The sequence below is a fragment of the Capra hircus genome, chromosome 6 (assembly GCF_001704415.2).
Source record: "Capra hircus breed San Clemente chromosome 6, ASM170441v1, whole genome shotgun sequence".
NCBI lineage: Eukaryota > Metazoa > Chordata > Mammalia > Artiodactyla > Bovidae > Capra > Capra hircus.
The window spans coordinates 20067189-20083589 of record NC_030813.1 but is presented as its reverse complement, the minus strand read 5'-3'; the positions used below and the strand labels follow the sequence as shown (position 1 = coordinate 20083589).

The 16401-nt window shown below is 38.3% G+C and overlaps 1 protein-coding gene across 3 annotated transcripts in view; it reads right to left on the bottom strand.

Annotated features, from left to right (window-relative positions):
* Window positions 1-16401, bottom strand: part of PPA2 (pyrophosphatase (inorganic) 2) — a 115417-nt gene that overhangs the window by 61001 nt on the left and 38015 nt on the right. For all 3 annotated transcript variants that reach the window (XM_018049246.1, XM_018049245.1, XM_018049247.1), the window contains one exon: window positions 8252-8378. In XM_018049246.1, coding sequence (XP_017904735.1) covers window positions 8252-8378 — 127 coding nt within the window. The remainder of the gene's footprint in view (window positions 1-8251; window positions 8379-16401) is intronic.

The window sequence follows — 16401 nt, the reverse complement described above, 5'->3', positions numbered from 1 at the left end:
GATAGTCAGAAATGAAAAATGATGAATTGCATAGCAGAACTTGGATATGTCAGAAAAATCAGGCAAGTAGAAGACAGAACAACGGAACTTATGAGGTCTGGAGAACAGTAAGCAAGAAAGACCAAAAACACAGGAAGAGAGTTTCAGCGACCTGTGAAACAAAGAGTGGTCTAAATATAATAGATACAAAAATTAACTCAAAATTGATTAAAGATTTGAAACCATAAACTTCTTAGAAGAACACAAAGGCTGCAACCTCACTGATGTCAGCCTTAATAATGTTTTTGTGGATCTGACTCCAAAGGCAAGGAAAACAAAAGCAGAAATAAACAAATAGGACTACATCTACCTAAACAGCTTTTTTGAGCAGCCAAGGAAACCACCATTAAAACGAAAAGGTAACCTACCTCTGAATGGGAGAAGATATTGCTAGTTGTATATCTGATGATGGACTAACACCCAAAATATATCAAGAACTCATTACAATAACAATACAACAACAAAAAACCCCAATTCAAAAACGGGCAGAGGATCTAAACAAAGACATACAGACGGTCAACAGGCACATGAAAAGATGTTCAACATCACTATCAGGGAAGTGCAGATCAAAGCTACGAGATCCCACCTCACACCTGCTAAAATGGCTATTCTCAAAACGACAAGGAATAACAAATTGTTGGGGAGAGTGCAGAGAAAAGGGAGCCATTGTAAACTGCTGGGAGGACTGTAATCAGTGCGGTCACTATGGAAAACTGTACGGAGACTTCTGAAAAATACGGAGGCCAGGGACATGTGTGCGGAGACGAATATCATCAAATTTGGTTAGGTGATTTCATCTCCTAACTGAACATATATCAAGACCGTCATCAATTATTCTAGTTCCAAGACTGGATTACCTAGCCATCAATGAAGACTAGATTAACAGAACGGTTTTCAACTAGAAAGAATCCATAAAATCACTCAGGGAGATTTATCAAACTATATATCATGTACACCTCTAACTTCCCACCCACTTCCCCATATGGAGAACTAACTGTACCTCCATGAAAAAGAGAAGAGAAACGAAAAGGAAAATGCTGTTGCTCTAGTATTATTTTCACAAACGACAACATGAAGTGAGGAAAGCATTATAATCAGATGAGGATTTTTGTTTCTATTTTTAGACAAAAACCAGTAACTCAAATGTAATGCCATATCTCCTTACATTACTTTTAAAAAAAAAGAAGATACTAGATAACGTGCTTATGTTTGAAGTCCTGCCCAGAGAGTACGAAGGCAAAGGAGTCTCCGATTCTATCAGATGCCACCAAAGGAAGCGACAGAAGCACACGAAGCTCTTGCTCCCACACGCCGACGCTGCTTTCACAGGCCTGAACATGTGCCTGACCGGCCTCTAAACAAAGTCCACAGGAAGCAGAACATATGTTTCTAATGACATTTTATAAACATTCGTAAGAAATAATAATTGCATCCTGTAATACTCACTGTATTTTCCACATCAAAAACAGAGGTTCCAGCTCAGAGAACAGTTTTAATTGTTACACTTACTCAGGATCTCTCAAAGGTTCTCATGTTTTCCACACTGGTCTACATATCTTATCAATGTCTGTACTAAAAATATATACTAACATCATGAAAAAATGGGAATTAATATGCTTCAAAATAAGTTAAAACCAATCATAGCATCTCTACATAGAAGACTATCTGTACTGTATCAAGAAACTCTCTTAGAAAAGACTTGGTAGATTTCTTTCCCAAAATATAAATATTCATTGTCATTTCATGAGAAATTTTACATGACCAACAAAATTAAAACCATCCGAGTGCCTTGTATGTAGTAATCCAAATGGTTTTCTAACCTAATTTTAATTGGAAGCACATAATCCAGTGGCTAAAAGCTTAGACTTTGGGTCAGCCAGCCCTTCACTGAAGTTTCATCTCCACCACTTAAAGCTTCCCTAAAGTATCTAAAAACATGCCAATGTCCCCAAGAAATCTATCTCATGATCTCGTAAGTGTTTCATTAAGCACTAACTCTGAAGATAATTTAGGTCTTATGATCGGCTAAAAATAATGGATTAAAATATTCCTAAAACAACCAAAATTCAGAGAAGAAAAACTCTAGGGACCATTTACTGATTAGAGGATCAACCCCACAACGTTAGAGATGAAGAAAATGTCAGGAAATTATGTGACCTTTCTAAGGTCAGATAACTAATACATACAAGGGAGGGTTTTAGAATTAAGGTCTCCTCTACTCCTCACATCACAGGAATATAACTGAAGCCTGAAAAAACACTGGGAGAGGTCAAGGTTTAAAAAAAGAGGCTAAAGATTCCCAGTAATTTAATTCCATTCTTAATTATAGTACATTTTACTCAATTTGTTCCTATTCCTCAAGCACTTCCTCCCACACTCCATCTCTACCCACCCAGGCCCTATTAAGCCATACCTATTAATGAAATCAAAAGAATGAAGATCAAAAGAGCCATCTTTTTTACTAGGACTTCTAATCATAATTATCCCACTGATGCTTCAATTATTTAAGAGCAAGTGGTCAGCACTCCCAGAAAACCAAGGCCACAGATGCTTTTCTGAGGGGCGATGTGATGCAGTGGTGAAGAGCATGGGCTCTGGAGCGCAACTGGATTCCAGTGGCTCCCATAGGCCTTTAGAGAAGTCGCCAACTGACCCCTGCCCCCAACAACCAATGTCTCAGTTTCCTAATTTGAAAAAAAAAAAAAGAGAGAGAGAGAGAGAACACTAGCACATCTTGACTGAACTTAGGGAAACATTAAGCAGATACTGAAAAGAAGCATCCAGCATAGTTACTAGACATACAGTAATTGTTCCAGAAAGGTTAGAGCTTTGAGGATGACAATGGTGACATGCCAGCCCCCTGTCTGCACCAAGTACATGCGCAGGAAAGCAAACGGAACTCCATCCTTTCAGGTCACAGAGGTTAACATGAATAGTTTCCCCTAAGATTGCTATGATGTGCCCTATTTTTCCCTAAATGACAAGATTAACTTGTTTTCCAGGAATTAAGCAAATCAAATATCAGTTAATTTGGCTTATTTTTAAAATAATAATTGAAGGGGCACTAGAAGTATTTAGTTAGCACATTAAAAGTTAAGTCAAATAGATTTGGCCTTGAAAGAAAATGAGCTTCCCTGGTGGCTCAGCAGGTAAAGAATCTGCCTGCAATGCAGGAGACCCATTCAGTCCCTCTGTTGGGAAGATCCTGGAGAAGGAGATGCAACCCACTCCAGTGTTCTCGCCTGCAGAAGTCCATGGGCAGAGGAGCCTGGTGGGTTACAGTTCATGGGATCGCGAAGAGCTGGACACAACTGAGTGACTAACACATTTTTTTTTTGAAAGAAAATAAAAGAAACTAGATAGTTTGACTTTCAAATTTCTTTAAATGTAAGGTGAAATTATACAAATATGAAATAAAGATAAACTCTGATAATTTCAGGACAAGCGTAATGCTGGCCTTTGAAAAAGTCCCAACTGCCTCTTTTAAATAATTCCCTTCTTACTCATATGATTTATTCATCCCAGAATGTATCTACATCAGTATAATTGTTCTGTTTATCAATTTTTGAAAACTTTAACATCACTGCACAGGCAATATTTATTACAGGACAATAGACAGCAGTTTTCATTCAATACCAAAGAAAATAAATTTTTATTACTCCGCAAGTTGACATAGATTTCAGGCTTAAAATATCTCCTCATGGCATTACTTTACCTGACAAGAGGTCCTTAGGCATCACTGGCAGTTCTGAAGAGGGTCAAGCATCTGTTTGGTGAGTATCTGAAGCTTGACATTATAGGAACTGCTTGCTTTAACCAAAGAAATGACATATGCCCTAGGATTACAATTTCAATCTTCTTAAAAAGCTCTGAACTTGGTTATTTCATAACCAAGAACTATTATCCCTAACAGCCAAGGCGTTCTCTACTAACAACTAAGCTGCCCTACATAAGGAGTCTTATTAACTCTTACAAATTAAGGTACCATTAGGAGCATTAGGGGCTGGAACCTAATTACAGGGCATTAAACGGTCTTGGTGCTCGTCAAGTGTTAATGAGCCAGTCAAAGTGCCCAATTTTCTACCAAACAGTATAAGGAATTTGTTTTCAAATGTTATTTAGACTTTTTTTTAGATTTTCAAAGTGGCTACTCCAATTTCAGGAGGCAAAACTTGAAGATTTAAATAATAAAGTTAAAATGACAAATATAGCTAGCAACCAGTTTCTAATTGAAATGTGCTCTCTTATGCAACAACACTTTTAGTTCAGTCAAGTCAAAGTTTAAAAACCTATACACATTAAAACAGAATATTATAGTCCACTGAAGTCTGTACATGCTCATTAGGATCAAAGAAGTTATTACCTAACAAATAACACTAGAACTTCCTTACAAAAACATAAATGTGTTCGGATTAATATGGAAAAAAAAGAGAGAGATAAACTGTACTGTCTTTGTTTCCAAAAAAGAAAAAAATAGGTACTGACCATGTGAAAAACAGCTTCTTTTCTTAAGGTAGTAGAAATGAATAGCAGGGACTTATTTTTTAAGTGTCTAAGTAACAATCAAAATATATAGGAAATACTTTAAAAATTTCTCTATACATTTATACATTGCACACATCTTCAGAAAACTACTGATTTTTGAAAAAATTTCCAGATAGTTACCCTTCCTTACATAGTTTTAACCCTTCTTAATATTGAATAAAAATGCCAAGTATAGATGACAATGTTTACAACTGTTAAAAAATCACTTACTCCTTTGTGATAGAAATTTCAACTCACATACAGTAACTTATACTTAAGGTTGCTGCACTAGGTATTTTAAGATTATTTAAGTATAAGTTGGCCAACAACACAAAATAAACTATTTCTGACATGTACAGACTCTGACACATATGAGCTCAATTTTCCCAGGCAGCTTCTGTAAAAATTTTTGGAAAGGTACACCAGTCAAAAATGAAAATAAAGAAGAGAATATGAAAGAATCTAAGAAAGCATAGGACCAATAACCCAGAAAGGCAAAGAAAAGAAACCCCATGATGACAGCTATGCAGCAGGCTTAAGAATACAGCCTGTCCAAAATCAGTCATTCAATAAACAGCATGAAAAATGAAGTGAATGACACTCATATAATACTGTAAATGCCATTCAGTAGTTTTCAACTATCAGATTAAACATGATAAACAGCTATGGTGAAAGAACAGAACCTACACATTATAAATGCTGACTGACACTATAGAACTCACAGTATAGCTGAGGGAAAGTGGGAGGTAAGGGGCACAGAAGGAGCAGGGTAGAAACTTCAACGTTCTGGTTTTACACTGGGCAGCCACGAGTTACTGTTCAAAATTAATGGAGCAATAAACATATTTTGAAGTGTAATACCTAGAGCTATTAAGTAACAGAAGAAAAAATGTGGTAACAAAATTGAGAAATGTATCAGATGTTGAAATTCTAGTCTTTCAAAGCAGCAACTTGAAAGAAAAGAAACAGAGGTATGAGGCACACTGATTACAGAAGAGAAGCCACCAAGCGAGAACCAAAAACATAAGGGGAAGAAGATACCAGAAGTAAGACTGGGGGTGAGGGTAGGAAAGAGAACATTACTTTTCATTTTATGTATCTTTTTTATACTTCTGAGATTTTATTTCTAAATATATGACTATTCTTATAATTAAAAAAAAAAAAGTCATCCAAAATCATGTGTTTGTGATTTTAGAAGGAAAGGGACATATAATGTTTAAAAGTTACCTGGTTTAAGATTAAATATTGTTGATTTATTTTCAAAGATTTGCAGTAGATAGAGAATAGCATCAAACTTTTAATATCTATTTGCTAGTATTTATTCAATCATATGAATCCAAACATACATTCTTATGTTGCTACATTAAAACCATGAGTTGTTACAAGAGACATTTCCCCTAATCTCAAAATCATGAAGTTGATTCCTTTATTTCTGAGGTCCCCTCACCCTTGCCAAGGTTCTATTATTAACCTGTAACATTATATAAATAAGCCATGTAGTTATAATACTTAAACTTCTCCTGAATTATAAGTTATGTATCTTTAGAAGATGAATTATTGTGATATAAGATAGAGCTACTTAATATTGTGATCAAGTCATATAATCTGATTTTGTAAAAATTTCTTCACGAATTTAGGAAGCTTTCAACTCCTGGGTTAGCGAGCATCTCTCAGTTCTCATCCCCTCCGATTCTCCTCTTTAGAGGTGCTAATGAAAACACAGACAACACATTAGGCTAAGTAGTGAAGACAAAACTAAGGCTAGGAATGATCTCTGTTCATTGCTCTTTGCACTCTGACCTTTAGGGAACTCGAGGAGTAACATGCTTATCCTGTGTAATTTGGTTTCAAAACTGCTAGTCACAAATACTGTGAAAAATCACACAAGCATGAGCTGCTCAGTATAGCAGGGAGAGGGCAGCAGACTTTACAATCAGACCAAAATGAGCTCAAACCATGCTTCTACTGCTCAGTAAAAGCACAAACCTGGGCAAATCATTTAAATCCTTTTGAGAGTCTTCTAAATTAAGAATAATAACCAGTGTTTGCATATGTTAGGGAATTTAAGATGTTAGATCACATCTCCAACAGTACTGGGTAAAGACTAGTTTCCTTAGACTCTCAGCCTCTCCAGTTTACGGGGACATTCATCAGTACATTTTGTGACTTTAGTGTGCCATATCACAAGTGAATTAGCTGAATGATTGTTTTTGCTGGCTGTTTCATCATTATATTATCAGGTCTCATTAGAGGAGAAGCTAATGTATTAAAAAAACTCTTAAGCTGGATATTTACTCTTGTTGCATATACATACACACATATATATGCATATATATATATATACACGAGAAATATGATAATAAACTCAGGGTAAAATAATTAGATAAGAAATATATGTGGTTTAATATGGGCTCAGTCTCATATTTTAATTGCAGTTTCCATGTTTTAGTTTTGGCCCTGAGGTCATATGTACTTCCCCCTATCAGACCCCTTCCTTTCTCAATTGCAAGCAAGAATGGCATAAAATTTCTCTTGCTCCATGTTCAAGAAAAGATTTTAAGTGCACATAAATTAAGAGAAAAAATGTGTTAATGAGTTTCAGTCAATTCAGAAATGGTATACTTTCCAGTTTAGACAAGAACTGAGGTCTAGAAAAAAAGAGGATCCTGAATAAGGATGAAACCAAAAGGAGAAAGGTTAGAAAAACAGGGGGGGGGTGGGAATTGGTGAAAGAATAACAATAGTGGCTATATATTCAACACTTGATGTGACAACCAGACGCTCTAAGGAAACCATCTCTTATACTATGAACAACCTCACAAGCAGGTATAATTACCTCCACTGATAGATGAGCAAACTGAAATCCAGAAAGATTAAATGATCTATCCAAAGTCACTTGGGCAGGAAGTAGCACAGCCAGAATGCAAACTGAAGTCTGTCTGACTCCAAGGAAAGTCAACTCTTCATCACACAAACTATGTTGAGAATTTAAATTTCCAGGACATCAAAATTTTGCTAGCGGGCAGTTATCTTTCCCTTCAGTTGTACAAGAGAAAACAAAAACTAGGTATACGAACAGTTTATGTCCTTGATGGCTTCCCTACTCACTTCCCTGGTGACTCAGATGGTAAAGAATCTGCCTGCACTGTAGTATAGCAGGGTTCCATCCCTGCGTCGGGAAGATCCCGAGAAGGAAATGGCAACCTATTCCATGGTTCTTGCTTGGAGAATTCCATGGACAGAGGAGTCTGCTGAGCCATAGTTCATGGGGTAACAGACACGACTGAGTGACTAACACAACCAACAGCATGTCCGTGATGGACAGCCCCCCACCCCACTTTATTTTCTCCTGTTATTCAAACGAATAAAACAGAGATTTAAGAAAGGAGGAAGGGTGAGAGGGACAGCAGTGAGGGGGAAGGAAAGCCATAGAATGTTCTTTCTTAGTGTGAACTACCATCTGTTTGTCTGCATTCTTTTCTTTCTCCTGTTCCTCCCAGCAGTATGACTCAACTCAGACACAATCATACTGAACTGCCCTTCATAGTCCATGGGGAGAGAATTAGAAAAAAACATATAAATTTAACACCCAAATCCATACATTGTGCTTTACACGAGCCCCTTTTAAATTCTAAGAATTCCAATGACACACTGATCTACTTCTGTTTCTGGAGAGTTACAGACTTACCATGAAATTTTGAGGCTTCAGGATCATTCACATTGATAGCAATTAATTTCCAGTCTGTTTCACCCTGATCGATAAGGGCCAAAACTCCAAGGATCTTCACATGAACAACTTCTCCACGAGAAAGAACCTTTAAAGAGAAAAGAAATTCAGAATCTGCAAGGCTTTAGAGAAGTTTACTCATATTTTATAAAAATCCATATGAAAAATTAAAAGCACTACAGATTGAAACTTAATAAAGCTTTAATAATTAAAATTATTATAAACTCCATCATAAAGCCTTTTATGATATACTTTTTAGAACAGATATCTTAATCCCTTTTTAGAAACTGAAATTATGTATAGATCTTAAAATTTAATGTAGCAGACCCAGAAACTCATACTAAGCAGGAAATAAAGCCAGGTACATCGTGTTACAGTATAAATCCAGCTTCTGCCACTTAGGGGTAAAAAGAGACATGAGAATTCTTTGAAACTGCTTAACAGTACCTTTTTTGCAAGCTATATTTATCAGTTACTAATGGAAAGTAAAATTTTACCATATCTGAATGCAGCCTTAAGATAATGAATGACAATCAAAGAATTATGAATATATTAGAGTTACAGACAAAGCAGATTTCACAAAATGTGTTAAAAAAGATTTTAAGAGAAATCAAGAAATAGCATGATGCTGAAGCAGATGTTCCTTGCGCTAAAGAAAGTCATTTCAGTGGTTCCTTTAAGTCACCAACACCAAGTTCACATGCATGCATTCCTTCTATAGCCTTTTATGTTTACAGGTTTATTTGGCCATAGAATTTCACTGTAAGCTGAAATCTGAACACATGCTTCAGAAGAATTCCCTCAAGATTTAAAATGCAGCTTTACAGCTGGAAATCAAGGTATACAAATTAAAGCCACTGTTGTGTCTTGAAATTATTTGAGAGAAAAAAGCAGATCTTACACCATAAAGTCATATACATCTTTTCCCGAACATTGGAAAATGAATCTGAAATCTTAATATAACCTGCATGAAGCCGAAATCAGTTTATCCAACAGATTAATGTGACTATATAAATTAAACTGAAATACCACTTTTAGGAGAACATACACAACTATATTGACCAGATTCTCACATGTTTAGGCTATATTAAGTTAACTAAGCACTGTATTAGACACTGTGTATACAAAAAGAAAGCACCTCCTTTCTTAAAGGTTTGCAATCGTGTTGGAGAGACTTACACACCTCGTGCCAGGAGGTCCTTTATAAAACAAAAATGTTCAAAGTTATCCCATAACCATCAAGGAAAGGTTACTACACTGGCTAACTCAGTGATAAACTAGATCACTGGTTCTCAACCAGAGGCAATTTTGCTCTCTAGAGGACATTTGGCAATGTCTGGGATACTTTTGGTTGTCACAGCTTGGTGGGTATTATTAGCATCTAGTGACAAGAGGCCAGGGATGCTGCCCAGGATAGTCTCCTATAATGGAAACATCCACCCAAACTGTCAACAGTGCCACAGCTGAGGAGCCTGCAGTAGACTCTGGGGGGCAGGGGTGTCTATCAGAATTACTGGAAACCAGAAAATTCTGAAAGAGATAGGCATACCAGACCACCTGACCTGCCTCTTGAGAAACCTGTATGCAGGTCAGGAAGCAACAGTTAGAACTGGACATGGAACAACAGACTGGTTCCAAATAGGAAAAGGAGTACATCAAGGCTGTATATTGTCATCCTGCTTATTTAACTTCTATGCAGAGTACATCATGAGAAACGCTGGGCTGGAAGAAGCACAAGCTGGAATCAAGATTGCCAGGAGAAATATCAATAACCTCAGATATGCAGATAACACCACACTTATGGCAGAAAGTGAAGAGGAACTAAAGAGCCTCTTGATGAAAGTGAAAGAGGAGAGTGAAAAAGTTGGCTTAAAGCTCAACATTCAGAAAACGAAGATCATGGATTCCGGTCCCATCACTTCATGGCAGATAGATGGGGAAACAGTGGAAACGGTGGCTGACTTTATTTTTCTGGGCTCCAAAATCACTGCAGATGGTGATTGCAGCAATGAACTTAAGAGACATTTACTCCTTGGAAGGAAAGCTATGACCAACCTAGACAGCATATTAAAAAGCAGATACTACTTTATCAACAAAGGTCCATCTAGTCAAGGCTATGGTTTTTCCAGTGGTCATGTATGTACAGATGTGAGAGTTGGACTATAAAGAAAGCTGAGCACTGAAGAATTGATGCTTTTGAATTGTGGTGTTAGAGAAGAGTCTTGAGAGTCCCTTGGACTGCAAGGAGATCCAACCAGTCCATCCTAAAGGAGACCAGTCCTGGGTGTTCATTGGAAGGACGGATGTTGAAGCTGAAACTCCAATACTTTGGCCACCTGATGTGAAGAGCTGATTCAGTGGAAAAGACCCTGATGCTGGGAAAGATTGAGGGCAGGAGGAGAAGGGGATGACAGAGGATGAGATGGTTGGATGGCATCATCAACTCGATGGACATGGATTTGGGTGGACTCCAGGAGTTGGTGATGGACAGGGAGGCCTGGAGTGCTGATGTTCATGGGGTCGCAAAGAATCAGACACGACTGAGCAACCGAACTGAACTGATATAGTTTTTAAAGGCACATTCTAAATTGTTTTATATTTATTCATAAAAAACAATTTAGTTTGATATTTCATATAATATAACTTTGAGACTTTTATGGTTATAAGGACAAGCAGGAAGCATGTCTGGGCATTATCAAGTTTCATCAGAATGATAAATGCCCTTTGGTCTCACAAGCAACAGAAGGGGAGTAGACAAAACACAGTCTTGCTATATATAACACATTTAAAATCTGAAAAGAAAATTCTCTCAATCAAAACAAAAACTCAGGATAAGACACTTAGTGACAAATGGTAAAAGTCTAATGAAGATCCCACAATTCAATTCAACAAATTTTGCAGAACACGCAACATTAGACATCAAATGAATAATACTTCTCAAAGAACTTATCCTTAAAATGTCTTTATCTGTGATTTTAAGTCTATTATCAACTTCCAGGACTCTGCTCCTTTTTCTTTGCACATTTACAAACGGTGTTAAAAGAGGCTTTCTTTCTATGATGTTCCTCACAGGTGCTTTAAGGACTAGCCCAGGCACAGCCAGGTGCAAGATAAAGGTGCACAGCCTCAACACCAGGTCCTCCCTGATGGCTCAGAGGGTAAAGCATCTGCCTGCAGTGTAGGAGACCTGGGTTCGATTCCTGAATCAGGAAGATCTCCTGGAGAAGGGAATGGCAAACCACTCCAGTATTCTTGCCTGGAGAATCCCATGGACAGAGAAGCCTGGTGGGCTACAGTCCATGAGGTTGCAAAGACTTGGACATGACTGAAGCCACTTAGCACACACGCAGTCTCAACCAAGGTCCACTGTTTAGGTGGTGATCAAGCAATTCATGTGGGCTTCCCTGGTGCCTCAGAGGATAAAGCATCTGCCTGCAATGCAGGAGACCTGGGTTTGATCCCTGGGTTGGGAAGATCCTCTGGAGAAGGAAATGGCAACCCACTCCAGTATTCTTGCCTGGAGAATCCCATGGACAGAGGAGCCTGGCAGGGGTCCACGGGGTCGCAAAGAGTCGGACATGACTGAGCGACTTCACTTTCTTTTCTTTCAAATATTATTTCAGGTCTCATTAACTAAAGAAATAAATTGCTCTGGATATAAGATGAGACCTATTTTCTCAGTTCCATTATAAAACTCTCCATCTACTCTGCAAGGAAATTAATGCACACAGCAGATACTGTTACTAATTCCTTGGGAATCATACAGTTGACCTTGTTTCAAAAATGAGTTTACATTCTGCAACAAGAATACAGGTATGCCTCAAAATTTTACACAGAACTAGACTAGGGTTATCATAGACTGTTCTAGCCATTATACAAAAACATTTCAAAAGATAGGATTTTTAAGTCACAAGTATGCGGGAGTGAATTCTGGCTCCACCATTCTTAGAGGTGATTGAAGTTAATTACTTCACACAAGCCACACAGTACTTCAGGACTCGGTTTCTCAACAGTAAAGTGGAGATCATATCGCATGTTCTTTGATGTAAAGAAAAAGAGCAAAGGAAACAAAAGACACATGAACTATAACATAAGAGGTCTTCTACAGATGTTAATTTTCTCTCTGGGCTCTACACATATCTCCTCACACCTGTCAACTGCTAACTCCTGGGAATCTGGAATCAGCAGAATATGACAGTGACCCACAGTGAAACGTCTATGTGGATTTATATGAAGAATGAGGTAAAACTTCAACTGGACCCAATCAATATGAAAAACCATGGAGAGTAAAACTGCTTAAAACCTGTTATCCTGTGTATTAGGTACATACTGCAGTGTAACAAATTATTATAAATCTAAAGCCTTAAATAGTATAAATTCATTATCTCACAGTTTCCATATATCATGAGTCCAGGTACAACGTTACTATATTCTCTGGTTATATGCATATGTATATGCATAGATACATATAGCATAATAATATATACATTGGACTGCAAGGAGATCAAGCCAGTCAATTCTAAAGGAAATCAACCCTGAATATTCACTGGAAGAACTGATGCTGAAGCTGAAGCTCCAGTACTTTGGCCACTGGATACAAAGAGCTGACTCACTGATGTTGGAAAAGATGGAAGGCAAAAGGAGAAGGGGGCCACAGAGGATGACAAGGTTAGATAGCATCACCAACTTAATAGACATGAATTTGGCAAACTCCAGGAGATACTGAAGGATAGGGAAGCCTGGAATGCGGTCATCTAACGGGGTTGCAAAGAGGCAGACACAACTTAGTGACTGAACAACAACAGCCCACATATTTCCCAGTAGTAAGGAACTAAACACCTACTATGTACCAAGTATTCTATGTAAAATACAAAGGCATGCTTTCAAGATGAACTATGTACACTTTTAAAAAATAACTTGCATTTAAGACCTGTAATTTTATTTTAGATATTTAATGACTTTGACAAGGTTTAAAAGCCTGTACATCAAGTTTTTTTAGATCCCTTTGTTTAGTCAATAACTAATTAGGGATAATAAATCAATTTATCAGTTATATAGATTTTCATGATTTTCAGTTACAATCTCATTAATTATAGGTTCACTGACAAATTTTTACATCAGCGAAAATAAGATATTTTCATTTAATCTTTTCAAACACTAAATATCTGCATAGGAATTTAAATTAACAACCTGCATCTTATACGAGCCAAGTGGCTCCAAGGATTATACCTTCAGAGTAACAGTTTTCTAGGAAACCCCCTACACTGTTGGTGGGAATGTAAATCGGTATAGCCACTATGGAGGTTTCGCAAAAAACTGAAAATAGAATTGCCATATAATCCAGCAATCCCAATCCTGGGCATATATCCAGCCAAAGCTATAATTCAAAAAAAATACATGCACCCCTATATTCATAGCAGCATTATTCACAACAGCCAGACATCGAAAACCTAAATGTCTACTGATGGATGAATGGATAAAGAAGATATGGTACATATATACAATGGAATATTACTCAGCCATAAAAAGAATGAAATAATGCCATCTGCAATAACATGGATGGACATAGAGATGATCATACTAAATAAAGTTAAGTCAGAAAGAGAAAGACAAATACCATACAATTTCTCCTATGTGTGCATGCATGCTAAGTCACTTCAGTCATGTCAAGCTCTTTGCAATCCCACTGACTATAGCCCACCAGGCTTCTCTGTCACAGGATTCTCCAGGAGAGAATACTACAGTAGGCTGTCATGCCCTCCTCCAGGGGATCTTCCCTACCCAGGGATCAAACCCTAGTCTCCTGCAGAGGAATTCTGGGATCAACAGATGCAAATTATTATATATTCTATACAATCAATAAACAACAAGATGTCACTATATAGCACAAGAAACTATATTCAATATCATGTGATGAACCATAAAGGAAAAAAATGTGTGTGTGTGTGTGTGTGTGTACACACATATATATAAAACTGAATCACTGCTCCAAGAGGAAATTAACACAATACTGTAAATCAACTACATCTCAATAAAATAAATTTTCAACAAAAGAAGAAGAGTTTTCTACTATATAACCTTTCTATCAATGTAATGTTACTTAATTTAGCGACTCTTCTTATCACAAAGAAGACACAGGAAAACGACCAAAGTAATATAACAGACCATCAATTATAAGATAGAAGAGAGGAGGTACTCATTAAAATAGTTATATTCTTCCTTCTAATCTATGCATTTTACATATCCTTTACTATCCCACTGGAGAGAAAATGTCCAAAAAATTTTCTCAACTATAGCTTAGTCTGAACTAAAGCAAACAATCTGGCTATTTTTCTGCTGGAGAGACAGAAGACTTATAGAGTGACACACACAAATGAACTCTAGCCCCTGTCTGTCCTTATCTGGGTATAAAACTAGAAATGAAGATTGGATGCAGATCTCTTCTGCAGGAAAGGAGAAGGGGACAGGGGGGAGAAAGAGAAAAGGGAGGGAGAGGGCAGACAGAGTATAAGGAAGAAAAAAAGAAGTGGAAAAACAAGAAGAAAAAGTGAAAGGAGGCACAGAAAATCTAAGAAGCGGATGAAGAGGAGGAAACAGGAGTAAGAAAGGAGAAAAAGGAAGAGGAGAAAGAGGAAAGAAGAGAGTAACAAAGCATCACAGCACATAAACAAGCAACGAAGAATCAGAGGAAACTATTTACTAAAACAACAGTCTGGATGCCTAAAGGTGCTAATATGAACTTCCAGAGATAACTGACTTGATCTTGGCTGCTGCTGCTGCTGCTAAGTCACTTCAGTCGTGTCCAACTCTGTGCGACTCCATAGACGGCAGCCCACCAGGTTCCGCCGACCCTGGGATTCTCCAGGCAAGAACACTGGAGTGGGTTGCCATTTCCTTCTCCAGTGCATGAAAGTGAAAAGTGAAAGTGAAGTTGCTCAGTCGTGTCCGAATCTTCACGATCCCCTGGACTGCAGCCCACCAGGCTCCTCTGTCCATGGGATTTTCCAGGCAAGAGTACTGGAGTGGGGTACAATTCAAGCAGTGACCACGCTCGGTATGTCTTTCATTAGGCACATACTCTGTGCCAGACCCTGAACTAAACCCTGCAATGGTGGGTCTTCTCTTCCGAGAGCTCACAGCCATCTGACAGGAGACAATGAGGCTAACAACACAGACAGTTAGTACTAAGGAAGCGCAGACCAAAGAGCTGGTATGTTAGTCTACGGCGGGTAAAGGGAGCCTTCCAGGAAGAAGTGATGCTAGAGCTGAGATCAAAGGATGAGCAGGGGGATGTGCAGTGAAAAGAAGCGGGAAGTAAGACAAAGTGAAGGAACAAGAGTGTTCCATTGCAGAGGGAACGGTTTTTGTGAAGGCCTGTATTGAGTGAGGACAGACACGTTACGGGAATTAAAGTGCAGTACAGCTACAAGGCAGCGTGCAAACAAGGAGCGGCGGGAGAGAAAGTCAGGAAGCAGGGGACAAGGCCTCAACAAGGACACAGCAGGAGAACAGTCTGCTATGAATAATGGTAGGGAAAATAAGACTCAGCAAGGAAACTGGGCCATGGCAGGAATAATTCAAGTGCCATATAATTGAGGCCTAGACAAAGCTAGCTCCAGTGACAATGCAAAAGGAAGAGATTTAAAGGCTGTTTAGGTCACAGAGTCAGTACTTCAAGACTAATGGGATGAAGAGAAGCAAAGGGTGAGCTGTAAGATTTCTCAGTTTCTGTCTCAAGAGTCTGGAGGCGAGGAGGGAAGGAAGACAGGTGTCCTTCACTGAGAGGAGTAACGCGGAGAGGAGGAAACGAGGAATTCCGTTTTGGACTCAAGTGTGAGATGCCCGGGAGACAGTCAAGTGTTAATGCAGATAGCTGAGGATGTGGGTCTGAGTTGGAGACAGTAATGTGAGAGCAAAACCACAAACGGCTGGGACTGGATCACCAAGGGAGTCCTCACCTGAGAAAAAGAGCTGAACAATGGCTCAAATCTCAGGCTAAGAAACGCTTAAGGGGCAGGCAGAAGAAAGGCAGCCTACAAAGGAGACCAAGGAGGAATCAGAGGAGATTCCAGTCACTCTGATACAACTGAAGCCAAGCAAAGAGACTGATA